A 24,704-nucleotide genomic window follows, 5' to 3' on the forward strand; every position below is an offset into this window, starting at 1 on the left:
TTAAATTGTTTTTAAAAAAATCACTCATTTGTAAATATTTTCTCTAACCTGAAGATTCTTTTTCCTACCTTTCCCCGTTTTTTTCTTAGGACTGAAAGCCTGGGCCTTTCTTGCCCAGCCAGGCCTCAGCTAGGTAATTCTCAACCCCACCGCACCCCCCCGTGTCACGTTACCCGGGGCTACGGCGTCAGCCACGACGTCTCTCTCTGTTCCGCGCTCGGCTCGGGCGGGGCTCTCTCAGAGCCGCAATCGGCGGACTTCAGGCCGGCTCGGCCGGGGGGGCGGGGCTCGGGGCTCGGAGAGCGGGGCTCTCGGGAGTGCGGGGCGGAGCAGCTGGGGCTTGGAGAGCGGGGCTCTCGGCCGGGGGGGCGGGGCTCGGAGAGCGGGGCTCTCGGGAGTGCGGGGCGGGGCGGCTGGGGCTTGGAGAGCGGGGCTCTCGGCCGGGGGGCGGCGGGGCTCGGAGAGCGGGGCTCTCGGCCGGGGTGGGGTGGGGCTCGGAGAGCGGGGCTCTCGGGAGTGCGGGGCGGCTGGGGCTTGGAGAGCGGGGCTATCGGGAGTGCGGGGCGGGCTCGGAGAGCGGGGCTCTCGGGAGTGCGGGGCGGGGCGGCGCGGCAGGGTTACCCCGGCAACCGGGCGTGGCCATGGCCGTCTCTCAGCCTCAAGCCCTCCGTTCCTCCCTCCCCCCCGCCCTCCCCTCCCTCTTCCCCTTCTCCCCCTCCCTTCCCCCCTCCCTTCCTTCCCCCCTCCCTTCCCCCCTTCCCCCCCCTCCCCCCCCGCCCTCCCTTCCCCCTCCCCCCGCCCTCCCCTTCCCCCCGCCCTCCCCTACCCCCCCCGCCCTCCCCCTTACCCCCCCCGCCCTCCCCTTACCCCCCCCGCCCTCCCTTCCCCCCGCCCCGCCCTCCCCACCCGCCCTCCCTTCCCCCCGCCCTCTCTTCCCCCCCTGCCCTCTCTTCCCCCCCGCCCTCTCTTCCCCCCCGCCCTCTCTTCCCCCCGCCCTCTCTTCCACCCCCCCGCCCTCTCTTCCCCCCGCCCTCTCTTCCCCCCACCCGCGCTCTCTCTCTTCCCCCCCAGCCTCTCTCTCTCTTCCCCCCGTCGCTCTCTCTACCCCCCAGTCGCTCTCTCTCTTCCCCCCCAGTCTCTCTCTCTCTCTCTCTCCCCCGCCCCCAAGTCGCTCTCTCTCTCTCTCTTCCAACAACAACATGCCCTCGAAAAAGCCTCGGCACCGCCGGGCACTTCAGCAAGTCTTATATATATAAATCGGTCGTTCTGTCTGTCCTTCTGTCTGTCTGTCTGTCTGCACGTGCGCGTCTGGGCGGCTATGCGCTCGAAAGTTACAGGGCGTACCTGCGCGTGCGTTACGTCAAAAGAAAGCTTACCTTTCCAAAACGGTTTTAAGCGTATTTAACGTTTCGGCCGGGCTAAAATCGCGCCCGCAGTATCCAAAAAACCTTAACGTTCGCTCATTAGCATCTCATTATCCGCTCATTAGCGACAGAGTGCCCTCGAGCTCGACCAATCGTACGCCGGGTTGCTGACGTGTGCGCCGGGCCAATCGGTGCGTGTGTGGGCGGGCCTTATCGTTCTGAACTGAGGTGAGTCGCCGCCATCTTGATTCCAAACTTTTCCTTTCTTTTTCCCGCTTTCTGCGTCTTTAAAAAAAACATTGCTTTTAAAACACATATTGTTTTAAAAAAAAAAATGATTTAGAAAGTAATTAACTTATCTAATCTCATTAATTTTCCTACCTTTCCCCGTTTTTCCCAGGTAGGCCTCGAAGCCTCGGCCTCTCCTCCGCACCCACAGCCCGAGCTAGGCACCTCCCGGCCCCACTCGAAGGCTGGAGGGGCGGGCCTCAGCCCAGCACCGCTACCTTACTAAAGGGTGCGCAGCGCAGCAGGAGCAGCTGAGACGCGGCGTCTCTCTCTCTCTGGCTCGGCCGGGGGGGCGGGGCTTGGTGAGCGTCAAGGGTTACCCTGGCAACCGGGCCCGCCAGCCGTCTCGCACCAGCCGCAATCTTGAAGCCAGCTCGGGAGGCCGGTGCTCGGAAGATCGCGCCTCCGGAGTTCGGTGCTTGGTTGGTGGGGGGGGCGAGCCTCGGGGGTGGGGGGTGGGGGGTGGCGAGTCTCGGGGGGGCCAACCTCGGGAGTTCAGGGGTGGGGGTCAGGGGGCTCGGTAGTTTGGGGGGACGGGGATCAGGGGGCTCGGGGACTCTCCCCCTTCCCCTCCCCTCCCCCCTCCCTCCTCTCCCCCCCCTCCTCTCTCCTCCTTCCTCCTCCCCCCCTCCTCCCCTCCTTCCCCCCGCCCCTCCCTCCCCCCCTCCTCTATCCTCCTCCCTCCTCCCCCCTCCTCCCCCCGCCCTCCCCCCGCCCCCTCCCTCCCCTCCCCTGCCTCCCCTCCCCGCCCTCCCCTCCCCCCGCCCCCCCACCCTCCCCCCGCCCTCCCCCTCCCCCTCCCCTCCCCTCTCCCCCTCCCCCCTCCCCTCCCCTCCCTCTCTTCCCCCCGTCGCTCTCTCTTTCCCCCAGTCGCTCTCTCTCTTCCCCCCAGTCGCTCTCTCTCTTCCCCCCAGTCGCTCTCTCTCTTCCCCCCCAGTCGCTCTCTCGCTTCCCCCCAGTCCGCTCTAATCGCTTCCCCCCAGTCGCTCTCACTCTCTCTTCCAACAACAACATGCCCTCAAAAGACTCTCGGCACCGCCGGGCACTTCAGCTAGTCTATGTATATAAATCGGTCGATCTGTCTGTCTGTCCTTCTGTCTGTCTGCACGTGTGCGTCTGGGCGGCTATGCGCTTGAAAGTTACAGAGCGTACCTACGCGTGCGTTACCCTCGAAAGAAAGCTTACCTTCCCAAACGGTCATAAGCGTATTTACGTTTCGGCCGGACTAAAATCGCGCCCGCGGTATCCGAAAAACCTTAACATTCCACTCATTAGCATCTCATTATCCGCTCATTAGCGACAGAGTGACCTCGAGGTCGACCAATCGTACACCGGCTTGCTGCCACGTGCGGCTGGGCCCTCCTACGGTCGAGTGACGGGATGATTGACCAATCCTACGTTTTGGTCACCTGACGGTCGACCAATCGGTGCGTGTGTGGGCAGGCCTTATCGTTCTGAACCGAGGTGAGTAGCCGCCATCTTGCTTCCATTCTTTTTCCTGCTTTCTGCGTCTTTCTTTTCAAATATACATTTCCAGCAAAATAAATTGAATTTATTAAATTGTTTTAAAAAAAATCACTCATTTGTAAATATTTTCTCTAACCTGAAGATTCTTTTTCCAACCTTTCCCCGTTTTTTTTCTTAGGCCTGAAAGCCTGGGCCTTTCTTGCCCAGCCAGGCCCGAGCTAGGTAATTGGGCTTCTGCTAAGCTCCTCACCCCGCCCCCCCGGTGTCACGTTACCCGGGGCAACGGCGTCAGCCACGAGGGTCAGGGTGCAGCGCGCAGCAGGAGCAGGTGGGCGTCTCTCTCTGTTCCGCGCTCGGCTCGGGCGGGGCTCTCTCAGAGCCGCAATCGGCGGACTTCAAGCCGGCTCGGCCGGGGGGGCGGGGCTCAGAGAGCGGGGCTCTCGGGAGTGTGGGGCGGGGCGGCTGGGGCTTTGGAGAGCAGGGCTCTCGGCCGGGGGGGGTGGGGCTCAGAGAGCGGGGCTCTCGGGAGTGCGGGGTGGGGCGGCTGGGGCTTGGAGTGCGGGTCTCTCCGGCCCCGGGGGGGCGGGGCTCGGAGAGCGGGGCTCTCGGCCGGGGGGGTCGGGGCTCTCGGGAGTGCGGGGCAGCTGGGGCTTGGAGAGCGGGGCTCTCGGGAGTGCGGGGCGGGGCTCGGAGAGCGGGGCTCTCGGGAGTGCGGGGCGGGGCAGCGCGGCAGGGTTACCCCGGCAATCGGGCGTGGCCGTGGCCGTCTCTCAGCCTCAAGCCCCTCCCTTCCTCCCTCCCCCCCCGCCCTCCCTCCCCCCTTCCCCTCCCTCTTCCCCTTCCCCCCCTCACCCCCCCTTCCTTCCCCCCTCCCTTCCTTCCCCCCCCCCGCCCCCCCTTCCCCCCCCTCCCTCCCCCCCGCTTTCCCTTCCCCCCTCCCCCCCGCCCTCCCTTCCCCCCTCCCCCCGCCCTCCCTTCCCCCCCGCTCTCCCTTCCCCCCCGCCCTCCCTTCCCTTCCCCCTTCCCCCTTCCCCCTTCCCCTCTTCCCCCTTCCCCTCTTCCCCCTTCCCCTCTTCCTCCCCTTCCCCTCTTCCCCCGCCCTCTCTTCCCCCGCCCTCTCTTCCCCCCCGCCCTCTCTTCCCCCTGCCCTCTCTTCCCCCCACCTGCGCTCTCTCTCTTCCCCCCAGTCTCTCTCTCTCTTCCCCCAGTCGCTCTCATCTCTACCCCCCAGTCGCTCTCTCTCTACCCCCCAGTCGCTCTCTCTCTTCCCCCCCAGTCGTGCTCTCTCTCTCTCTCCCCCCCCCCCCCCCCCCAGTCGCTCTCTCTCTCTCTTTTCCAACAACAACATGCCCTCAAAAAAGCCTCGGCACCGCCGGGCACTTCAGCTAGTCTATATATATAAAGCAGTTTGTCTCTCTGTCTGTCTGTCTGTCCGGCTATACAATCAAAAGTTATAGAGCATACCTACACATATGTTATATCAAAAGAAAGCTTATCATTAGGGGAGTCTAATAGGCATATTTACTTTTTGGTCAGACAAAAATTATTCAGACAGTATACAAAAAAGTTTCAGAAAACAGAAACATTCCACTCATTAGCGTTGAGTGATGTGATGGTTGACCAATCGTACAGGGGATTAACCTGATGGTTGACCAAATCGGTGCATCATGGGGGGCATTTCATTGCGTGTGTGGGCGGGCCTAATCCTTCTGAGCTGAGGTGAGTGGTGGCCATCTTGATTCCTAACCTCTTGATTTATTTTTCCCACTTTGTGTGTGTGTGGAGGAGATTTTGGGAGCGAGTTGAGGTGGGGAAGGGTTTCCCCGCGGCGGCCATCTTGATTCCTAATCTTGATTTATTTTTCCCACTTTGTGTGTGATGTAAGAAAAAGGAGACTTACCATCAAGTAACTTTAAAGTAAGCTTTAAGTAACTTATAAACACACTATATACACAAGAGATGTCTTTACCATGCCTCTGGTAGAAGCCTCTTACAATACTGAACAGACCAGTATTTATACCAGTCCAACAGGAAGTGACATATGACAGGAAGTGAGGTATGTACACAGTTCATAGTTCATAGTTCACAGGAAGTGATGACATAACTTCCCGGAAGTTAGCATTTTTATCACAGTGTGTGTGTGGAGGGGATTTTGGGAGCGAGTTGAGGTGGGGAAGGATTTCCCTGGCAACCGGGCCCAGGCCTGGGCCTCTCTCACAGCCTGTAGCCCCTCAGGAGGGTGGGGGTGGGGGTAAGAAGGATTTCCCCAGCAACCGGGCCTGGGCCTCTCTCACAGCCTGTAGCCGCTCAGGAGGGCGGGGGAGGAGGGTTACCCCGGCAACCGGGCCCGGGCCTCTCTCACAGCCTGTAGCCACTCAGGAGGGAGGGGGGGAGGGAGGAGGGTTACCCCGGCAACCAGCGGCGTCTCACTCTCCCCCCCGGTCTCTCTCTCTCTCTTCCCCGCGCAGCCCGAAAGCCCGGGGGAAGAGGGAAGCGAGCAGATGAGCGGCAGCGTCTCACTCTCTCTTCCCCGCGCAGCCCGAAAGCCCGGGGGAAGAGGGAAGCGAGCAGGTGAGCGGCGGCGTCTCTCTCTCCCCCCCACCGCAGCGAAAGGCTTTTATCTGCCGCCCGGCCAACCGGGTCCAAAGGCCCGCCGCGTTAACGATGAGGAACCCCGAGCTCGCTTCGGAGCGATGGGCACCCGACCTCCCGATGTCGGACTAACTCCGTTCTGGTACCGGAAAGGAGGGAGGGAGAGGGGAAGAGGGAGGGAGAGGGGAGGGAGGGAGAGGGGTGAGGAGAGGGGCAGGGAGGGAGAGGCGAGGGGAGGGAGGGAGAGAGAGTAAAGCAGGGAGAGACAGGGGGAGGGAGAGAGAGAGGGTGAGGGAGGGAAAGAGTGAGGAGGTGGGAGAGGGAGGGAGAGCTCGCCTTCTTCCTTCCTTCCTTCGCAGGGGTCCATCGGGCCAGGCCTGAGGCGCTCCTTCCCCCCCTCTCTCTCCAGGCTAATCCCAAACTAAATCCAGCAGTCTCTCTCTCTCTCTTCCCCCGTCTCTCTCTTCTCCCCCCACTCTCTCTCTCTCTCTCTCTCTCCCCCCCCAGTCTCTCTCTCTCTCCCCCCCCAGTCTCTCTCTCTCTCTCCCCCAGTCTCTCTCTCTCTCTACTCCCCCCAGTCTCTCTCTCTCTCTCTTCCAACAACAACATCCCCTCAAAAAACCCTCAGCACTGCCGGGCACTCCAGCTAGTCTAATATAATTAGATCTCCTCCAGCCTGTTAAAAGAGCTTACTGCTTAGTTCCGTTAGATTCTGAAAATGTGTACTTTTGCAGTGGAAATTGAGGTCAAGGACACAGAGTCACATACTCATGCTGCTGACCACTTTGCTCCTCAGTTTTTTCCAGTTACGGAGGCACAACCAAGGCCTAACACAAACTGAAGCATTTTTATCTCCATCTCTTCTGTGAAGATATTCACAGCAAATCACATTAGGAAGACTTTTTTTTTGAACAAATGTGTATTTTCAAGCCTTTATATCAGTAAAATCTAATTATAGTGTGCTGCAGCTTTAGAACTTCTAAGGCTGGTTTAGGCACTATCCCTTGCCCTAAGCCTCTCAAGACACAAATACAAAACAAGTGAAGGCTGCCTCTTTCTTTGCAATTCAAAAGACAACCTTGACTGTTACGACACGCCTTCCTGTGTTCTTCAGGACACTTTTAAGTGCTGCACTATCAGTGCTATTCAATCTACCAGATTCTTTCTTCTAAATTCTCATAATCTAATCAGATATGTACAATCTGTTGGGCCTACGATATGGATGTCAGAGCTGTTGGCTCTGAAGCGGAGTGGCTCATTTACATACCACATGGCCCCTGATTAGAGTCAGTCTGTTCTTCCAGTGCTGATGTGATTTTTTTGATTCTCTCCTGTAACTCAGGGGAATTCTTCTTGAGTAACTTTCTAAGAAAAAGAAATTTAAAATGAAGGGATTCATTATCATAGTTTATATCAACACTCAATCTCATAATAGGTTGCCTTAAAGTAACTAATTGTTCTCTGAGTTTAATCTTCTGTCAGGTATTGTACATCAATTATTATACATAGAATAACAGATGATTACAATGTTGTAATTTAATCAAGGGGTTCAGATGTCCTCCTACACTATGAAAGCAAAGTGCAAGCAGTTTGCAAAAGTCTTTTGAACCTTTAGATTACAGACCTTTAATCAATTAGTGTTCCATTTTCTCTCCTCTCGATAAGGTACTGACTTTCATGCTGGGTTATAGTTTTCCATGTGTTGGAAGCCTCCAATATCTTTACCCAAATTACCATTCTTCGGGGTAGGTTTTCACTGGCACCGTTGGGCAGAAACAGGGCGGTAACACCCCCAACATGAAGGGGCAAAGCTTACCGCACATTTTTGCTCCCAATCTGGCTGACACCCCTGTTATGGGGCATTATCGGCCCCATGGAATGTTACAAAATTTTTTGAACTAGGATGATCTGCTGTTTGACTCTAGTTCTCAGCTGGGAGATAGGGGCGAGAGAGGGGACAGAAATAAGCAAAGTAAAATAATTTGTTTGAGGGCCCAGTGTTGTTTGTACAATTCAATTTACACCGATTATGCCCCATCAGGGAAGTGGAGCACAAATGTGGATTATACTGCCTAAAGGACAGTATAAGTCGAAAATATTTTGAGCTAGAGTCACATGAAACACCAGGGCACAATGGAAGTGAAGACTATTTCACGCCACATGTCAGGTACCCCAGGAAATCATCTCCCTGTACCAAATTTTTAAAAAGACACACATATAATTAGCAGTTAGAATGCAGCCAGGCCCCTAAACTCACTGATTCTTCCTCTTGAATGCATTATGGTACCCATTACAACATGCACAGACAACATTAGTTAAGCAAAATGAAGCCATTGGCTAATTTATACTAGTATTGGGCAAAATAAGATTCCTGGTAGGATAAATAATTAAATAAGGGCATCATGCGGCCCATGGGGGGTGCAGGGGGTGCTGGTGTGGGAGGGGGTTGCTCTGACTGTTTGCTTCTCTTCCGCTGTCTTGTCCGTGCTTGGGTGGCCCTGGAGAGATTGCATGTGGTGCTTTAGGGCTTCCGTGACTGGTGGACGCCGCAGGGAGTCGAGTGTCTAATAGACACACATAATAACATTATGATTTGTTTCATAAGTTTCCTTTTTTTTTATTCGTTTATGGGAACAGGGCGTCGTTGGCAATGCCAGCATTTATTGCCCATCCCTAATTGCCCTCAAGAAGGTGGTGGTGAGCCGCCTTCTTGAACCGCTGCAGTCCGTGTGGTGATGGTACTCCCACAGTGCTGTTAGGTAGGGAGTTCCAGGATTTTGACCCAGCGACGATGAAAGATCGGTGATATACTTCAAGTCAGGATGGTGTGTGACTTGGAGGGGAACTTGGAGGTGGTAGTGTTCCCATGCGCCTGCTGCCCTTGTCCTTCTAGGTGGAAGAGGTCGCGGGTTTGGGAGGTGCTGCCGAAGAAGCCTTGGTGAGTTGCTGCAGTGCATCTTGTAGATGGTACACACTGCAGCCGGTGGTGGAGGGAGTGAATGTTTAAGGTCATGGATGGGGTGCCAATCAAGCGGGCTGCTTTGTCCTGGATGGTGTCGAACTTCTCGAGTGTTGTTGGAGCTGCACTCGTCCAGGCAAGTGGAGAGTATTCCATCACACTCCTTACTTGTGCCTTGTAGATGGTGGAAAGGCTTTGGGGAGTCAGGAGGTGAGACACTCGCCGTAGAATACCTAGCCTCTGACCTGCTCTTGTTGCCACAGTATTTATGTGGCTGGTCCAGTTAAGTTTCTGGTCAATGGTGACCCCCAGGATGTTGATAGTGGGGAACTCGGCGATGGTAATGCCATTGAATGTCAAGGGGAGGTGGTTAGACACTCGCTTGTTGGAGATAGTCATTGCCTGGCACTTCTGTGGCGCGAATGTTACCTGCCACTTATCAGTCGTTCAGGTCTTGTTGCATGCGGGCATGGACTGCTTCATTATCTGTGGAGGTGTGAATGGCGCTGAACACTGTGCAGTCATCAGCGAACATCCCCATTTCTGACCTTATGTTGGAGGGAAGGTCATTGATGAAGTAGCTGAAGATGGTTGGGCCTAGGACACTGCCCTGAGGAACTCCTGCAGCGATGTCCTGGGGCTGTGATGATTGACCTTCAACCACCACAACCATCTTCCTTTGTGCTAGGTATGACTCCAGCCAGTGGAGCGTTTTCCCCCTGAATCCCATTGACTTCAGTTTTACTAGGGCTCCTTGATTTCAGACTCGGTCAAATGCTGCCTTGATGTCAAGGGCAGTCACTCTCACCTCACCTCTGGAATTCAGCTCCTTTGTACATGTTTGGACCAGGGCTGTAATGAGGTCAGGAGCCGAGTGGTCTTGGCGGAACCCAAACTGGGCATCAATGAGCAGGTTATTGGTGAGTAAGTGCCGCTTGATAGCACTGTCGATGATACCTTCCATCACTTTGCTGATGATTGAGAGTAGACTGATGGGGTGGTAATTAGCCGGATTGAATTTGTCCTGCTTTTTGTGGACAGGACATACCTGGGCATTTTTCCACATTGTCGGATATCTGCTGAAATTGGACTTTGATTCTGTTGAAATTGGACTTTATGTTTCAATTCTTTTATTAGCTGTGCCTCCTTAATACAAAGGGGCATGTGCAAATTTGTTTCTCTGTTGATAACACTGGGGCAAACCAATGTCATCTTTATGGATCAATTAAAAAGAGGCAACTGAAGCACCTCCTCTCTTCAAGCTCCATGTTTAAATAACAAGGTGAATAACATCATCAGATCGGGTTAAACCGCAAAAGAACAATCAGCCAATCAGCTGTCTCACACTGAGCGACAGTAATGAGTTGCCCAAAGTAGTCAGATGCTACTGAGGAGGTAGCAAGAAGTTATTGCTCGGATCTCTGGAGAAGAGGAAAAGCAAAAAAAAAAAATCACAATACACAATGTAAACACTCTCAATGTATCATACTGGTATTGGACTGCTCTGGTATGGGTACTGTATGGGGAACAACTGATTAATTTGAATCTGAGATGCACACAGTGGTCTGACAAAGGATCGTGAAAACCAAGTGCATGGAGCTTTCAAGATTGATGAGATGGAGCTCATCAACCCATCACAAACAAACTGGAAATCTTCAGAGCCATCCACTTGCCAGAAAAGCCACTGGACCAATAGGGGGTTCTCCTGGGCAATAACCGAGGCAGCAACTCGCCAAGGCTTCTTCGGCAGCACCTCGCAAACCCGTGACCTCTTTCACCTAGAAGGACAAGGGCAGCAGGCGCACGGGAACACCACCACCTCCAAGTTCCCCTCCAAGTCACACACCATCCTGACTTAGAAGTATATCGCCAATCCTTCATTGACGCTGGGTCAAAATCCTGGCACTCCCTACCTAACGGCACTGTGGGAGTACATTCACCACACGGACTGCAGCGGTTCAAGAAGGCGGCTCACCACCACCTTCTCAAGGGCAACTAGGGATGGGCAATAAATGCTGGCCTTGCCAGCGACGCCCAGATCCCATAAGCGAATAAAAAGGAAAAAAAAGTAGGCAGTTCATCCACAATCAGCTGTATTCATCTGCAAATCCCTCATCATTGCTTTGGGTTTTCATAAGGACAGGTTTGCAAATTAGGCACTAGGAAAGTTGCAGGCAAAGGTTGAAAATATTCGTGCCTCCTAGTAGAAGTGGTCCGGGGATGCTGGCGCTATGAGGTGGAATCAGCAGCACTAAGGGCTGCACAAAACCAGCCGCACATGAAAAACCACGTCAGCAGCCCATAGAAGCACGCTAACCGTCCAGCCGTCCCACGGCCAGAACGTGCTGCGGCAGACAGCCGAGGACGGCAGCTATTTCACATGTGACTTCGCCTCCAGGGCAGCAGCTGCCCACCACCTCTTGATGTGGTTCTTCGCCTCTCCTGCAACAGCAGCACTGCCTTCATTTACATTACAGCACTGCTGCCAAAGTCAGGGGGTTCCATCAACCCTAACCGTCACTCTGTATATAGTAAATAGGTTTATAATCAGCAGTGTCTGTTCAAACACAGCACTGCCGTGAAACATGAAACAGTGAAACAAAGACATAAAGTCAAAGCAGCCATTTGGGGGCTACTTACCCGGGTGATGAATCTGGAAATATTTTTTTGAGTGATGCAGTGACATGGCTAACCACATGCTCCAGATCTTCAAGGGACATGAATTGCAGAGAGTATGAAATTTTCTCTGTTTCTATGACAACCTGTGGTAAAAGGACAGTTTACTCAATTCCTGTTTAACCTATTTACCAGTTCCCTTTTGTTTTAAAAGAACTTCATTCTGGGATTTTGGAACATAACCCACCAGGGGCACAAACAACATAAATGGTAAATTTGTAACTGACTGAGCAGCATGGATTAGATTTGCATAGAGATCAGCTACGTGCTATATCCGTGTCTTAGTAGATCAATCTTTTTTCAGCTCAGATGGTAAATTCCCAACAATAAAATCTAAAATGCCGTCATCCTATTTACGATTGCCTGAATAATACACGTCCCTAATTTCCTTCACTGATTTTCTTCCATCTTTGTCCCCTCTTCTGACTCTTTGCTGTTGCATGGACCGACAATCACTGGGTGCCTTGCCCGAGTAACCATCATGCCTGGGCGATCCTTGACAATCATTATTGGCAGTCTATTTGACTGAGGAGGTCCAGCACAGAAGAGCCCACCCCTGTCCTCACCCGATTTCGGTACATGGGCACTTCCGGATGGTTTGCTGGAGAGCAATCAGGAATGGAGCTTTGGTTAATTTTCCTCTCCCCAACACAGGCAAATTATAATGCCCCTACACTGCCCCAGCTAAGATCAGTTAACTCAGCACAGACCAGGGATGACTAAGGAATCTTCCTGGTCTGTATTGCTCAGCTACTTAGTGAATAAACTCACTGGGCTATTGAGGAAACAATACACTCCTTGATCAGTGGCAACCTAGTCACAGTAACACACAGATGAGCAATCTGTGGTTACAGACCTGGTGGAAAAAATGCCAGATGTATTTTTTCAAATAAATAAACCAAACACGTCCTACATGCCTTGGAATATTTCATATTCCGAAGCTGCAGGCTAAAGATATTTTAATCCTGTATTGCCCAATTTATGTTCCTTCCTTGCACTCAATTTAAAACATTTTAAGTAGCTGCTGTGATGCCTTAAATGGTAATGACTGTTAAGCAGCTGAGCTATGCAGGGCGGGAAGGACCCTGGCTCGATCGTCAGTCTGTGCAGAGTTAACTGATCTCATCTAAAGTGGAAGTAGGGGTGCTACAATTGGTCTCGATGCTCTTGGGCTAGAAAAGAGGAAGAAACACAAAAGGGTCAGGATTCCCCAAACCTGACTGTTATCCTGTGACCCCTGCTAGAAAGTGTGCATCCGTGGACATCAAAGAAGAATAGGATTGCGCTTGGCTCTGGTACCGCCATGGGTCAAATACCAGCAAACGTTCACTGTCTGAACTCACACGTGCAGAATGACCACTTGGGTGACCTACTGGAGGGCAGCTGGACCCATGGGACCATACCCCAGCAAGGAGTCAACACCTTCAGGGGAGAAGAGTAAACTGGTGAAAAAGGAAGTTTAAAAAAAAACTCCAACATCTTAAATACTGCCTACTGGAATTAGGATACAATGAGTCGTAATTTGCGGCCCCTATGGCTGCGTACGAGGTGCACATGCGCCCATACGGGCCGCGCAAGTTCCAGGTTTAAGCATGCAGAGCGCATGCGCTAAAATCTGGAGCTTGCAAACTGTCAAGAATCTTCTTGACAGATCGTACACAACCCCAGGAAAAAGGCACCCGCGGGTGGAGAGTTCCTGCCCAGCGAATGCCCTGCTTTTACCAGCGTAAGAGTTTTAAAAAAATTAAAATAAAACATTCTCATTCATTTAAACATTAAAACACATGTACAATAAGGTAAGTTTATTTTTAGACCATTTAAAATATGTAAATTTATTTTTCAAAAAAGTAAATTTTTGTTTTAAATGTTTAATTATATTGTATTTTAAATATGTAATTTTTTTTATTTGTTACATTAAATGTATTTTTAATGTCATCCCCATTCGTGCTTATGGAGGTTCCATACAAATGGAATCTCCATAAGCATGAATGGGGATCCCCCTTCTATCGGTGGGGATAAAGGGAGCGGCGACCCGAGGCCCAAGGCCCGAGACCAGAGCGAGAGCGGGACCAGCGAGGATAAAGGGAGCGGCAACCCGAGGCCCAAGGCCCGAGGCCCAAGGCCCGAGACCAGAGCAAGAGCGGGACCAGCGAGGATAAAGGGAGCGGCAACCCAAGGCCCAAGGCCCGAGACCAGAGCGAGAGCGGGACCAGCGAGGGTAAAGGGAGCGGCGACCCGAGGCCCAAGGCCCGAGACCAGAGCGAGAGCGGGACCAGCGAGGATAAAGGGAGCGGCGACCCAAGGCCAGAGGCCAGAGTGAGAGCGGGACCAGCGAGAGCAGCGGGGATAAAGGGAGCGGCAATCTGAGGCCCAAGGCCCGAGACCAGAGCAAGAGCGGGACCAGCGAGGATAAAGGGAGCGGCGACCCGAGGCCCAAGGCCCGAGACCAGAGCGAGAGCGGGACCAGCGAGGATAAAGGGAGCGGCGACCCAAGGCCAGAGGCCAGAGTGAGAGCGGGACCAGCGAGAGCAGCGGGGATAAAGGGAGCGGCAATCTGAGGCCCAAGGCCCGAGACCAGAGCAAGAGCGGGACCAGTGAGGATAAAGGGAGCGGTGACCTGAGGCCCGAGGCCAGAGCGAGAGTGGGACCAGCGAGAGCGGGACCAGCGAGGATAAAGGGAGCGGCGACCTGAGGCCCAAGGCCCGAGACCAGAGTGAGAGCGGGACCACCGAGAATAAAGGCAGTGGCGACCCGAGGCCCAAGGCCAAAGACCAGAGCAAGAGCGGGACCAGCGAGGATAAAGGGAGCGGCGACCTGAGGCCCAAGGCCCAAGACCAGAGCGAGAGCGGGACCAGCGAGGATAAAGGAAGCGGCGACCCGGGGCCCAAGGCCAGAGACCAGAGCAAGAGTGGGACCAGCGAGGATGAAGGGAGCGGCGACCCGAGGCCCAAGGCCCGAGGCCAGAGCGCGAGCGGGACCAGCGAGAGCGGCGGGGATAAAGAGTGACGTCACAGGACAGCAGGTAGGTGATTGGTTGATGAGTATTAATGATTTTTTTCTCTCTAACCTAGGACAGTGGTTTAAACTAGGAGCAGGAAACTATAACGTACTGTATTAAATTTATCGCTTAACTAGTTAAACTAATTAATATAACTAAATAATCGTTGAATAAAGACTTTAACTAATTAAATAAATAAAATAAGGTGAGACTAAGATATGGCAGGGCAGGTTGTGTGTCTGGACTGCAGTATGTGGGAGTTTGTGGATAGTGAGACTGTCCCGAGCGAACCTGTCTGCAGGCGATGTCTCCATCTCAAATCTCTCCAGCTCAGAGTCATTGAGCTGGAGTGCAAGTTGGAGACATTCTGACACATAAGGGAGGGGGAGGAATTTCTGGACAGTTTTATCCAGAATACAAACAGACCCCAGAGGAAAGCACAGGTTCAGGAAAGGGAGGGTGTGACTGTTAGGGAGCCAGGTAGCAGGGATTTAGGAGAAGTTGAGCAGGAGTTCCTGCAGACACTGATCCTGTCCAACAGGTACGATGTACTCGCTACCTGTGAGAACAAGAAGACTGCAGGGAGGACAGCCACAATGCAGACCAAGACACCATGGTTCAGAAGGCTGTCCAAGGTGGGAAGAGCAGAATAGAAATGTGGTAGAGATAGAGGACTCTACAATTAGGGGGACAGATAAGAGTCCTCTGCAGCCAAGAATGAGAATCCCGAAGGGTTTGTTCCCTTCCCGGTGCCAGGGTAAGGGATATCTCATGGCAGCTGGAGAGGAACTTGGAAAGGGAGGGGGTAAATCCAGTTGTCGTGGTCCATGTTAGAACAAACGACATAGGTAGGAACGGGGAGGAGGTCCTGCTGAAAGAGTATCAGGAGTTAGGCTCTAAATTAAAAAGCAGGAGCTCGAGGGTAATAATCTCTGGATTACTGACCGAGCCACGTGCAAATTGGCATAGAAGCAGACAGATCAGGAGAATTAACACGTGGCTAAAGGGTTGGTGTGGGAAAGGGGGGTTCCTTTTCATGGGACACTGGCACCAGTTCTGGGACAGGAAGGAGCTGTACCACTGGGATGGGCTCCACCTGAACCGGGATAGGACCCGTGCCCTAGCAGAAAGGATAAATAGGGAGGTGGCAAAGGCTTTAAACTAGTAAGGTGGGGAAAGGGATCTACAAGAAATGTAACCAGCCTAAATATCAACAAAACAGGAAAAGAGAGCATAGGAAAGAATAAAGTAAGGGAGGACATTGATGGCAAGGGAATAAATATAGTTATAGAACAGGAGTCTAAAAGGATGGTTAAACATAAAGTGAGAGGAAACCCTATTAAAAATGAGTTAAACAGTATGGCAATGCACACAGTGTTCGTAATAAAACAGGGGAGCTGGAGGCAATCATGCGTTGTGAGAAACCAGACATAGTCGGGATTACTGAGACATCAGAAAAATCAGGACTGGGAATTAAACATTGCAGGGTATAACATATTGAGAAAAGATAGGGAGGGAAAAAGGGGAGGTGGAGTAGCTGTACTTATTAGGGATAACATAATGGCAGCAGAAAAAAGTGACGCAGCTATCAGCAAGACAAAAATAGAATCCATATGCATAGAGATAAAAGATAATAAAGGATCAATCACACTATTAGGCATAGTCTACAGACCACCTAATAGTGGAAGGAAGGTGGAGGAAGAAATATGCAGACAAATTAGGGAAATGAGTAAAAAACATAGAATAATCATGGGGGATTTCAACTACCTCGATATTAATTGGACAGAAGAGGTAGATAAAGGGGATAAGGGAATGGAGTTCCTACAATGTGTACAGGACTCCTTTCTAACCCAATATGTAAAAAGCCCAACAAGGGAGGATCCGCTATTGGATCTAGTAATGGGGAATGAACCAGAGCAGATAAGAGAAGTAAAAGTACGGGAATATCTAGGCAATAGTGACCATAATATAATACGCTTTAAGATGATAATTGAGAAGGACATAAGTATGACAAAAACCAGGTTAATAAATTGGAGAAAAGCTGATTTTGAGGGGCTGAGAATAGAACATGGGGAAATAAAATGGCAACAATATTGGCAAACAACAATGTAGAACAGCAATGGGAAACATTTAAAACAGTGTTCAACAAAGTGCAGGAAAAATATATTCTGCTAAAAGGAAAGAACAAACCAAACACGAATGAGGCTCCATGGATGAATAAAGCCATAAGGGAACAACTGAGGGTAAGGAAAGAGGCCTACATTAAGTACATGAACAGCAGGGAATTGCATGATAAGGGAGAATACAAAGAGATTAGGAGAGAAGTCAAAAAAACAATTAGGAAGGCAAAAAGGAAATTAAAATTAAATTATCAAAAAACAAAACAAAATAGTAAAATATTTTATAGGCACATCAATAAAAAAAAGGAAGGTTGGGATGGGAATAGGACCATTAAGGGATAGACAAGATAATACCGCAGGCAACGATCGAGAGATGGCAGAAATATTAAATAATTATTTTGCTTCAGCATTTACCAGAGAGATAGAGCAGGTGGCCATGACATTGGATGATGAGATTAGTAATGAGATAAGTGCATTTAAAATAAAAAGAGGGGATATCTATCTATCTATCTATACATCAAAAGAAAGCTTACGATTCCGGAACGGTCATAAGCGTATTTACTTTTCGGTGAAACAAAAATTGTGCCGACGGTATCCAAAAAACGTTCAAAATTCCGCTCATTATCCGCTCATTAGCATTGAGTGACTATGATGTCGAAGAGCTGCTATGATGTCAGAGCAGTTTTTGTGCTGTCATAAAGAAATCAATGCTTTCACTGTGCCCAGCCTACTCAGCTGGGCTGACTCAGGCCGGGCCTCTTCCTCTCTTCTCTATCTCCTTCCCTCACTCTCTCCTTCTCTCTCTCTCTCCTTCCCTCTCTCTCTCTCTCTCTCTCTCATTCCCTCTTTCTCTCTCTCCTTCCCTCTCTGTCTCTCTCTCTCCTTCCCTCTCTGTCTCTCTCTCCTTCCCTCTCTCTCTCTCTCTCTCCTTCCCTCTCCCTGTCTCTCCTTCCCTCTCTCTCTCTGTCTCTCCTTCCCTCTCTCTCTCTCTCTCCTTCCCTCTCTGTCTCTCTTTTCCTTCCCTCTCTCTCTCTCTCTCTCTCTCTCCTTCCCTCTCTTTCTCTCTCTCTCCTTCCCTCTCTCTCTCTCTCTCCTTCCCTCTTTCTCTCTCTCTCCTTCCCTCTCTGTCTCTCTCTCTCCTTCCCTCTCTCTCTCTGTCTGTCTCTCTCCTTCCCTCTCTGTCTCTCTCTCTCCTTCCCTCTCTCTCTCTCTCCTTCCCGCTCTCTCTCTCCTTCCCTCTCTCTCTCTCCTTCCCTCTCTCTCGCTCTCTCCTTCCCTCTCTCTCTCTCTCTGTTTCTCTCTCCTTCCCTCTCTCTCTCTCTTTCTCTCTCCTTCCCTCTCTCTCTCTCTCTCTCCTTCCCTCTCTCTCTCTCTCTCTCTCCTTCCCTCTCTCTCTCTCCTTCCCTCTCTGTCTCTCTCTCCTTCCCTCTCTCTCTCTCTCTCCTTCCCTCTCTCTCTCTCTCTCTCTCTCTCCTTCCCTCTCCAAACCGGGCGATACCAAATTTCTAGCCCTCTCCCTCTCTCTCCCCCCAATCTCTCTCTCTCTCCCTGTCTCTTTATCTCTCTCTCTGTCTCCCAGTCTCTCTCTCTCTGTCTCCCAGTCTCTCTATCTCTTCCCACAGTCTCTCTCTCTCTCTCTCCCCCAGTTTCTCTCTCTCTCCCCGTCTCTCTCTCTCCCCCCTCAGTCTCTCTCTCTCTCTCTCTCTCTATCTCCCAGTCTCTCTCTCTCCCCCAGTCTCCCAGTCTCTCTCTCCCCTCCAGACTCTCCCTCCTCCAGTCTCTCTCTCCCAGTCTCTCTTTCTCTCCGTCTCTCTCGTTCCTCCAGTCAATTCAATTCAATTCAATTCAAATCGCTTTATTGGCATGACAAGTTACATCTTATGTTGCCAAAGCATCGGAAAACATTCATGTTTGTTCACAAAAATACAGATCTATCCATACAGTGTATAAACAGATATATCCCTGAGTGTATAAATATACTTTCATATAATTTATATATACTCTTTTCTTATATTTAGTGGTTGTCCCTCTGTTTATGGCAAGCTGTAACATAGTGTGCCGCGAGTGTTACGCAATTTCTCTCTTCCCCTAGTAGGTATGGGAGTTTTTGGTCGTCATTCAAATTTCTGAATTCCGGGCATATTTTTGTGAATTTTGGGTAGAAATTCTCCCTTATGCCCTGATATTTTCTACGAGCTGTGAGGAAGTGCATCTCTGTCTCCACCACTCCCTGACTGCAGTGAGAGCATATCCTGTCCTCTCTTGGTAGCCGGGTCTGCCTGTGTCTACCTTTTTCGATCACCAGGCTATGTTCACTAAGTCTGTACATTGTCAAGGTTTTTCTCAGTTTGCTATCCTTTACCATGGTCAGGTAATCAGCTATGTTGTATTGTCTGTTTAGGGCCAATTAGCAATTGAGTTTGCTTTGGGTTTTTGTTGTTTCTGCCCAGTATGACAGATATTTTTCCTTTTGCTTAGCGACGATTGTGTTGGGTCAAATTCTTTGTGTTACGCTGTCACTGTCCTGGGGCTGGTTATTGTTAGTAGTGTTAGTAGTTACTTCACTGAGTCCCAGGACTAGTTGACTGAGGGTATTCTTCTTTATGGTCCTCTCTTGGCATTTCAGGGCTTCGTAATGATAGCATTGGGGGTTGCTCATTTCTAGGTGTTTCCAAAATTTGGTGGCTCTTTTTTGGATTGTGATTATTAATGGATATTGGCCTAGTTCTGCCCTGCATGCATTGTTTACGGTTTTCCTTTGAGTCTCTCCCTCCTCCAGTCTCTCTCTCTCTCCCCCCAATCTCGCTCTCGCTCCCCGTCTCTCTATCTCTCTCTCTCTGTCTCCCAGTCTCTCTATCTCTCTCTCTCCCCAGTCTCTCTCTCCCTTCCCCGTCTCTCTCTCTCTCTCTCCCCCAGTCTCTCTCTCTCTCTCCCCCGTCTCTCTCCCCCAGTCTCTCTCTCTCTCTCCCCAGTCTCTCTCCCCAGTCTCTCTCCTCTCTCTCCCCCAGTCTCTCTCTCTCTCCCCCCAGTCTCTCTACTCTCTCTCTCTCCCATCTCTCTCTCTCCCCCAGTCTCTCTCTCTCCCTCAGTCGCTCTCTCGCTCCCCCTCAGTCTCTCTCTATCTCCCCAGTCCAATTCCAATTCCAATTTCCAATTAAAATGCTTTATTGGCATGAAAGTTTACAGAGAACCATATTGCCAAAGCTTACATAGCAAAAAGGTACAGTTTTCCAACATTCTGTAGGTGTCAATCGATTTGACATTTGTTGGGTACATACAATATTACTTTTAAACAATATTAATTTTAAACAGTCTTTGTACTTCATTTGGTACGTTCAATATTAATTTTAAACAGTCTTAATTTTAAACAGTCCTCAGGTTGTGACATGTTGTTCTCTCTCTCTCTCTCTCTATCTCCCCGTCTCTCTCTCTCCCTCTCTCCCCCCGTCTCTCTACTCTTTCTCTCTCCCCGTCTCTCTCTCTCTCCCCCCAGTCTCTCTCTCTCCTTCCCTCTCTGACTCTGTCTGTCTCTCTTTCCTCTCCTCTCTCTCTCTCTCCTTCCCTCACTCTCTCTGTCTCTCTCTCCTTCCCTCTCTCTGTCTCTCTCTCCTTCCCCCTCTCTCTCTCTCTCTCCTTCCCTCTCTCTCTCTCTCCTTCCCCCTCTCTCTCTCTCACCGTCCCTCTCTCTCTCTGTCTCTCTCTCCTTTCCTCTCCAAACGGGGCGATACCGAATTTCTAGCCCTCTCCCTCTCTCTCCCCCCAATCTCTCTCTCTCTCCCCGTCTCTTTATCTCTCTCTCTGTCTCCCAGTCTCTCTCTCTCTGTCTCCCAGTCTCTCTATCTCTTCCCCAGTCTCTCTTTCTCGCTCTCTCTCCCAGTTTCTCTCTCTCTCCCCGTCTCTCTCTCTCTCCCCCCCCAGTCTCTCTCTCTCTCTATCTATCTCCCAGTCTCTCTCTCTCCCCCAGTCTCCCAGTCTCTGTCTCTCCTCCAGACTCTCCCTCGAGTCTCTCTCCCAGTCTCTCTCTCTCTCTCCGTCTCTCTCTCCTCCAGTCTCTCCCTCCTCGAGTCTCTCTCTCTCTCTCCCCAATCTCTCTCTCACTCCCCGTCTCTCTATCTCTCTCTCTGTGTCTCCCAGTCTCTCTATCTCTCTCTCTCCCCAGTCTCTCTCTCCCTTCCCCATCTCTCTCTCTCTCCCCCACTCTCTCTCTCCCCGTCTCTCTCCCCAGTCTCTCTCTCTCTCTCCCCCAGTCTCTCTCTCTCCCCAGTCTCTCTCCTCTCTCTCCCCAGTCTCTCTCTCTCTCCCCCCCAGTCTCTCTCTCTCTCCCCCCAGTCTCTCTCTCTCTCCTCCAGTCTCTCTCTCCCCCAGTCTCTCCCCCCAGTCTCTCTCTCTCTCCCCTCCAGTCTCTCTCTCTCCCCCAGTCTCTCTCTCCCCCCAGTCTCTCTCTCTCCCACTCTCTCCCTCTCCCCCCAGTCTCTCTCTCTCTCTCCCCCAGTCTCTCCCTCTCCCTCCACTCTCTCCCTCTCCCTCCACTCTCTCCCTCTCCCCCCAAGTCTCTCTCTCTCTCTCCATCTCTCTCTCTCTCCCCCCCCCCCCCACCCCCCTGGTCTCTCTCTCTCCCCCCCAGTCTCTCTCTCGCTCTCTCTCTCTCTCTATCTCCCCAGTCTCTCTCTCCCTTCCCCGTCTCTCTCTCTCCCTCTCTCTCTCCCCGTCTCCCTCCCCCAGTCTCTCTCTCTCTCCCCCAGTCTCTCTCTCCCTCCCCCAGTCTCTCTCTCTCTCTCTCTATCTCCCCATTCTCTCTCTCTCTCCCCATTCTCTCTCCTCTCTCTCCCCCCAGTCTCTCTACTCTCTCTCTCTCCCCCGTCTCTCTCTCTCTCTCCCCAGTCTCTCTCTCTCCCCTCAGTCGCTCTCTCTCTCCCCCTCAGTCTCTCTCTCTCTCTATCTCCCCAGTCTCTCTCTCTCCCCAGTCTCTCTCTCTCTCCCCGTCTCTCTCTCTCTCTCTGCCCCCTCAGTCGCTCTCTCTCTCCCCCAGTCTCTCTCTCTCTCCCCCCTGGTCTCTCTCTCTCTCTCCCCCAGTCTCTCTCTCCCCAGTCTCTCTCCTCTCTGTCCCCCCAGTCTCTCTACTCTCTCTCTCTCCCCTGTCTCTCTCTCTCTCTACCTCAGTCTCTCTCTCTCCCCCTCAGTCGCTCTCTCTCCCCCCTCAGTCTCTCTCTCTATCTCCCCAGTCTCTCTCTCTCTCTCTCTCTATCTCCCCGTCTCTCTCTCTCTCCCTCTCCCCAGTCTCTCTCTCTCTCCCGTCTCTCTCTCTCTCTCTGCCCCCTCAGTCGCTCTCTCTCTCCCCCAGTCTCTCTCTCTCTCCCCCCTGGTCTCTCTCTCTCTCTCCCCCAGTCTCTCTCTCCCCAGTCTCTCTCCTCTCTGTCCCCCCAGTCTCTCTACTCTCTCTCTCTCCCCTGTCTCTCTCTCTCTCTACCTCAGTCTCTCTCTCTCCCCCTCAGTCGCTCTCTCTCTCCCCCCTCAGTCTCTCTCTCTATCTCCCCAGTCTCTCTCTCTCTCTCTCTATCTCCCCGTCTCTCTCTCTCTCCCTCTCTCCCCCCAGTCTCTCTACTCTTTCTCTCTCCCCGTCTCTCTCTCTCCCCCCAGTCTCTCTCTCCTTCCCTCTCTGTCTCTGTCTGTCTCTCTCTCCTTCCCTCTCTCTCTCTCTCCTTTCCTCTCTCTCTCTGTCTCTCTCTCCTTCCCTCTCTCTCTCTGTCTCTCTCTCCTTCCCTCTCTCTGTCTCTCTCTCCTTCTCTCTCTCTCTCTCCTTCTCTCTCTCTCTCTCTTTCTCCTTCCCTCTCTCTCCTTCCCTCTCTCTCTCTCTCTTCTCCCCCCAGTCGCTCTCTCTCTCTTGCATCACGGGGGGCGTTTCATTCCATATGTGGGCGGGCTTAATCCTGCAGCCTCCCGAAACGTCGCTGCCATTTTTTCAATACCGACAGCGACAGCACCAGCACAACAAACCTCCACAGTGCGGCTCCGGCACAGTATCCCGCTCCCGGCCCGCCGGAGCGGGAGGTGAGTTGGGGTCACTCGGGCCGGGCCTCACAACCGCTCGGCCCCGAGACACAGAGCGGGGGAGCGGCAGTGGCCGGCCGTAAACCGCACGGCCCTGTAAACTGCCGTTTTACAAAAAAGCCTTGGCAACGCCGGGCCCCCCCAGCAAGTCTATATCTATATATATATAATTGCTCTTCTGTCTGTCTGTCTGTCTGTCCTCTATACACTCAAAAGTTGTAGAGCGTACCTACGTGTGTTACATCAAAAGAAAGCTTACGAATGCGGAACGGTCATAAGCGTATTTACTTTTCGGTGAGACAAAAATTGTGCCGAATGTATCCAAAAAATGTTCAAAATTCCGCTCATTATCCGCTCATTAGCATTGAGTGACGTGAAGGTTGACCAATCGTACAGTCGAGCGACCCGACGGTCGACCAATCACTGTGTCACGGGGGCGGGCTCATTGCGTGTGCGGGCGGGCCATCCTACAGTTGAGTGACGTGATGATTGACCAATCCTACACTTCAGTGACCTGATGGTTGACCAATCGGTGCGTCACATTGCGTGTGTGGGCGGGCCTAATGGTTCTGACCCGAGCTGAGCTGCCGCCATCTTGATTCCTCCCTCGATTTTTTTCCCCAGTTTGTCTGTGTGTGGAGGGCATTTTATCCACCACAAATTTGGTACTTAGGAGCCCAACTAACTCATTATATAATTTGTGTGTAATAAATTAGTCCATTATCTGTTTGATTTCTCTAGGTCAGCTGCCTGCAGGCCTCAGGCCTTGAAGCCTGGGCCTCGCCTTGCAGCCACGCCCGAGCTACGCACCGGCCGTCCCGCTGGGCGTGATTCCGAACCAGCGGCCAGCCATCTTGGTAAAGGCTGGCTGGGCTCACTGCAAGCTGATCGCGCTTGATTCGCGCTCGCGCTGCACGGCGCACGCGCACCTTCACACAGGGCCCACAGAGCGCGGGCAGAGGGAAGCGAGCAGGTTAGCGGGGGGCGGGGCTCGGGAGGGGAGCGGGAGGGGGTAGCGGAGAGGGTTACCCCGGCAACCGGGCTCGGCAGCCGCAATCGGCCGTCTCAAGCCGCTCAGGCCCAGGCCCGGTCCCGGAGATCGGGAGGGCGGAGACGGGAGGAGGGTTACCCCGGCAACCGGGCCCGGCCAGCCGCAATCGGCCGTCTCAAGCCACCTCAGGCCCGGCCTCGGGAGGGGGGGCGGAGCTCGGGGAGGGGGGGGGGCTCGGGGAGGGGGGCGGGGCTCGGGGAGGGGGGGCGGGGCTTGGGGAGGTGGGGGCGGGGCTCAGGGAGGGGGCGGGGCTCGGGAGGGGCAGGCCGCGGGAGGGGGGAGGGGAGGGGGAGGAGGGTTACCCCGGCAACCCGGCCCGGCCCTCTCTCACAGCATGAAGGTCTCGGGGCTCGGCTCCGTTTGCAGCCGCGGGCCGGGGACTCGCCCTCTCTCTCTCTCCCCTCCCCCCCTCTCTCTCTCCCCCCTCCCCCTCTGTCTCTCCCCCTCTCTCTCTCCCCCCTCCCCGTCCCCCCTCTCCCTCTCCCCTCCCTCCCCCTCTCTCTCCCTCCCCCTCCCTCTCCCCCCTCCCCCTCTCTCTCCCCCCTCCCTCCCCCTCTCTCTCCCCCCTCCCCCTCTCTCTCCCCCTCCCCCTCCCCCTCTCTCTCCCCTCCCCTCTCTCTCCCCTCCCCCTCTCTCTCTCCCCTCCCCCTCTCTCTCCCCTCCCCTCTCTCTCCCCTCCCCCTCTCTCTCCCCTCCCCTCTCTCTCCCCTCCCCCTCTCTCTCTCCCCTCCCCCTCTCTCCCCTCCCCTCTCCCCCTCCCCCCACTCACTCTCTCTCTTCCCCCACTCACTCTCTCTCTTCCCCCCAGTTGCTATCTCTCTTCCCCCAGTCGCTCTCTCTCTTCCCCAGTCGCTCTCTCTCTTCCCCAGTCGCTCTCTCTCTTCCCCCCAGTCGCTGTCTCTCTTCCCCCCAGTCGCGCTCTCTCTTCCCCCAGTCGCTCTCTCTCTTCCCCCAGTCGCTCTCTCTCTTCCCCCCAGTCGCTCTCTCTCTTCCCCCAGTCGCTCTCTCTCGTCTCTCTTCCCCCAGTCGCTCTCTCTTCCCCCCGTCGCTCTCTCTCTTCCCCCCAGTCGCTCTCTCTCTTCCCCCCAGTCGCTCTCGCTCTTCCCCCCAGTCGCTCTCTCTCTTCCCCCCAGTCTCTCTC

At 53.1% G+C, this 24,704-nt stretch overlaps 1 protein-coding gene across 5 annotated transcripts in view; it reads right to left on the reverse strand.

Moving 5' to 3' along the window:
- carmil2 (capping protein regulator and myosin 1 linker 2) overlaps positions 1–24,704 on the reverse strand; it is a 314,585-nt gene that overhangs the window by 217,308 nt on the left and 72,573 nt on the right. For 3 of the 5 annotated variants that reach the window (XM_085991327.1, XM_085991326.1, XM_085991328.1), the window contains 2 exons: positions 11,311–11,432; positions 6,979–7,076 (listed from right to left, as the gene is read on the reverse strand). In XM_085991327.1, coding sequence (XP_085847453.1) covers positions 6,979–7,076; positions 11,311–11,432 — 220 coding nt within the window. Of the gene's footprint in view, positions 1–6,978; positions 7,077–11,310; positions 11,433–24,704 lie in introns of those variants that run through there. The other 2 variants (XM_085991329.1, XM_085991330.1) reach the window with 2 other exon arrangements.

The sequence above is a fragment of the Somniosus microcephalus genome, chromosome 6 (genome assembly GCF_052327205.1).
Source record: "Somniosus microcephalus isolate GS21.2 chromosome 6, FLI_Smic_1.0, whole genome shotgun sequence".
Classification (NCBI taxonomy): domain Eukaryota; kingdom Metazoa; phylum Chordata; class Chondrichthyes; order Squaliformes; family Somniosidae; genus Somniosus; species Somniosus microcephalus.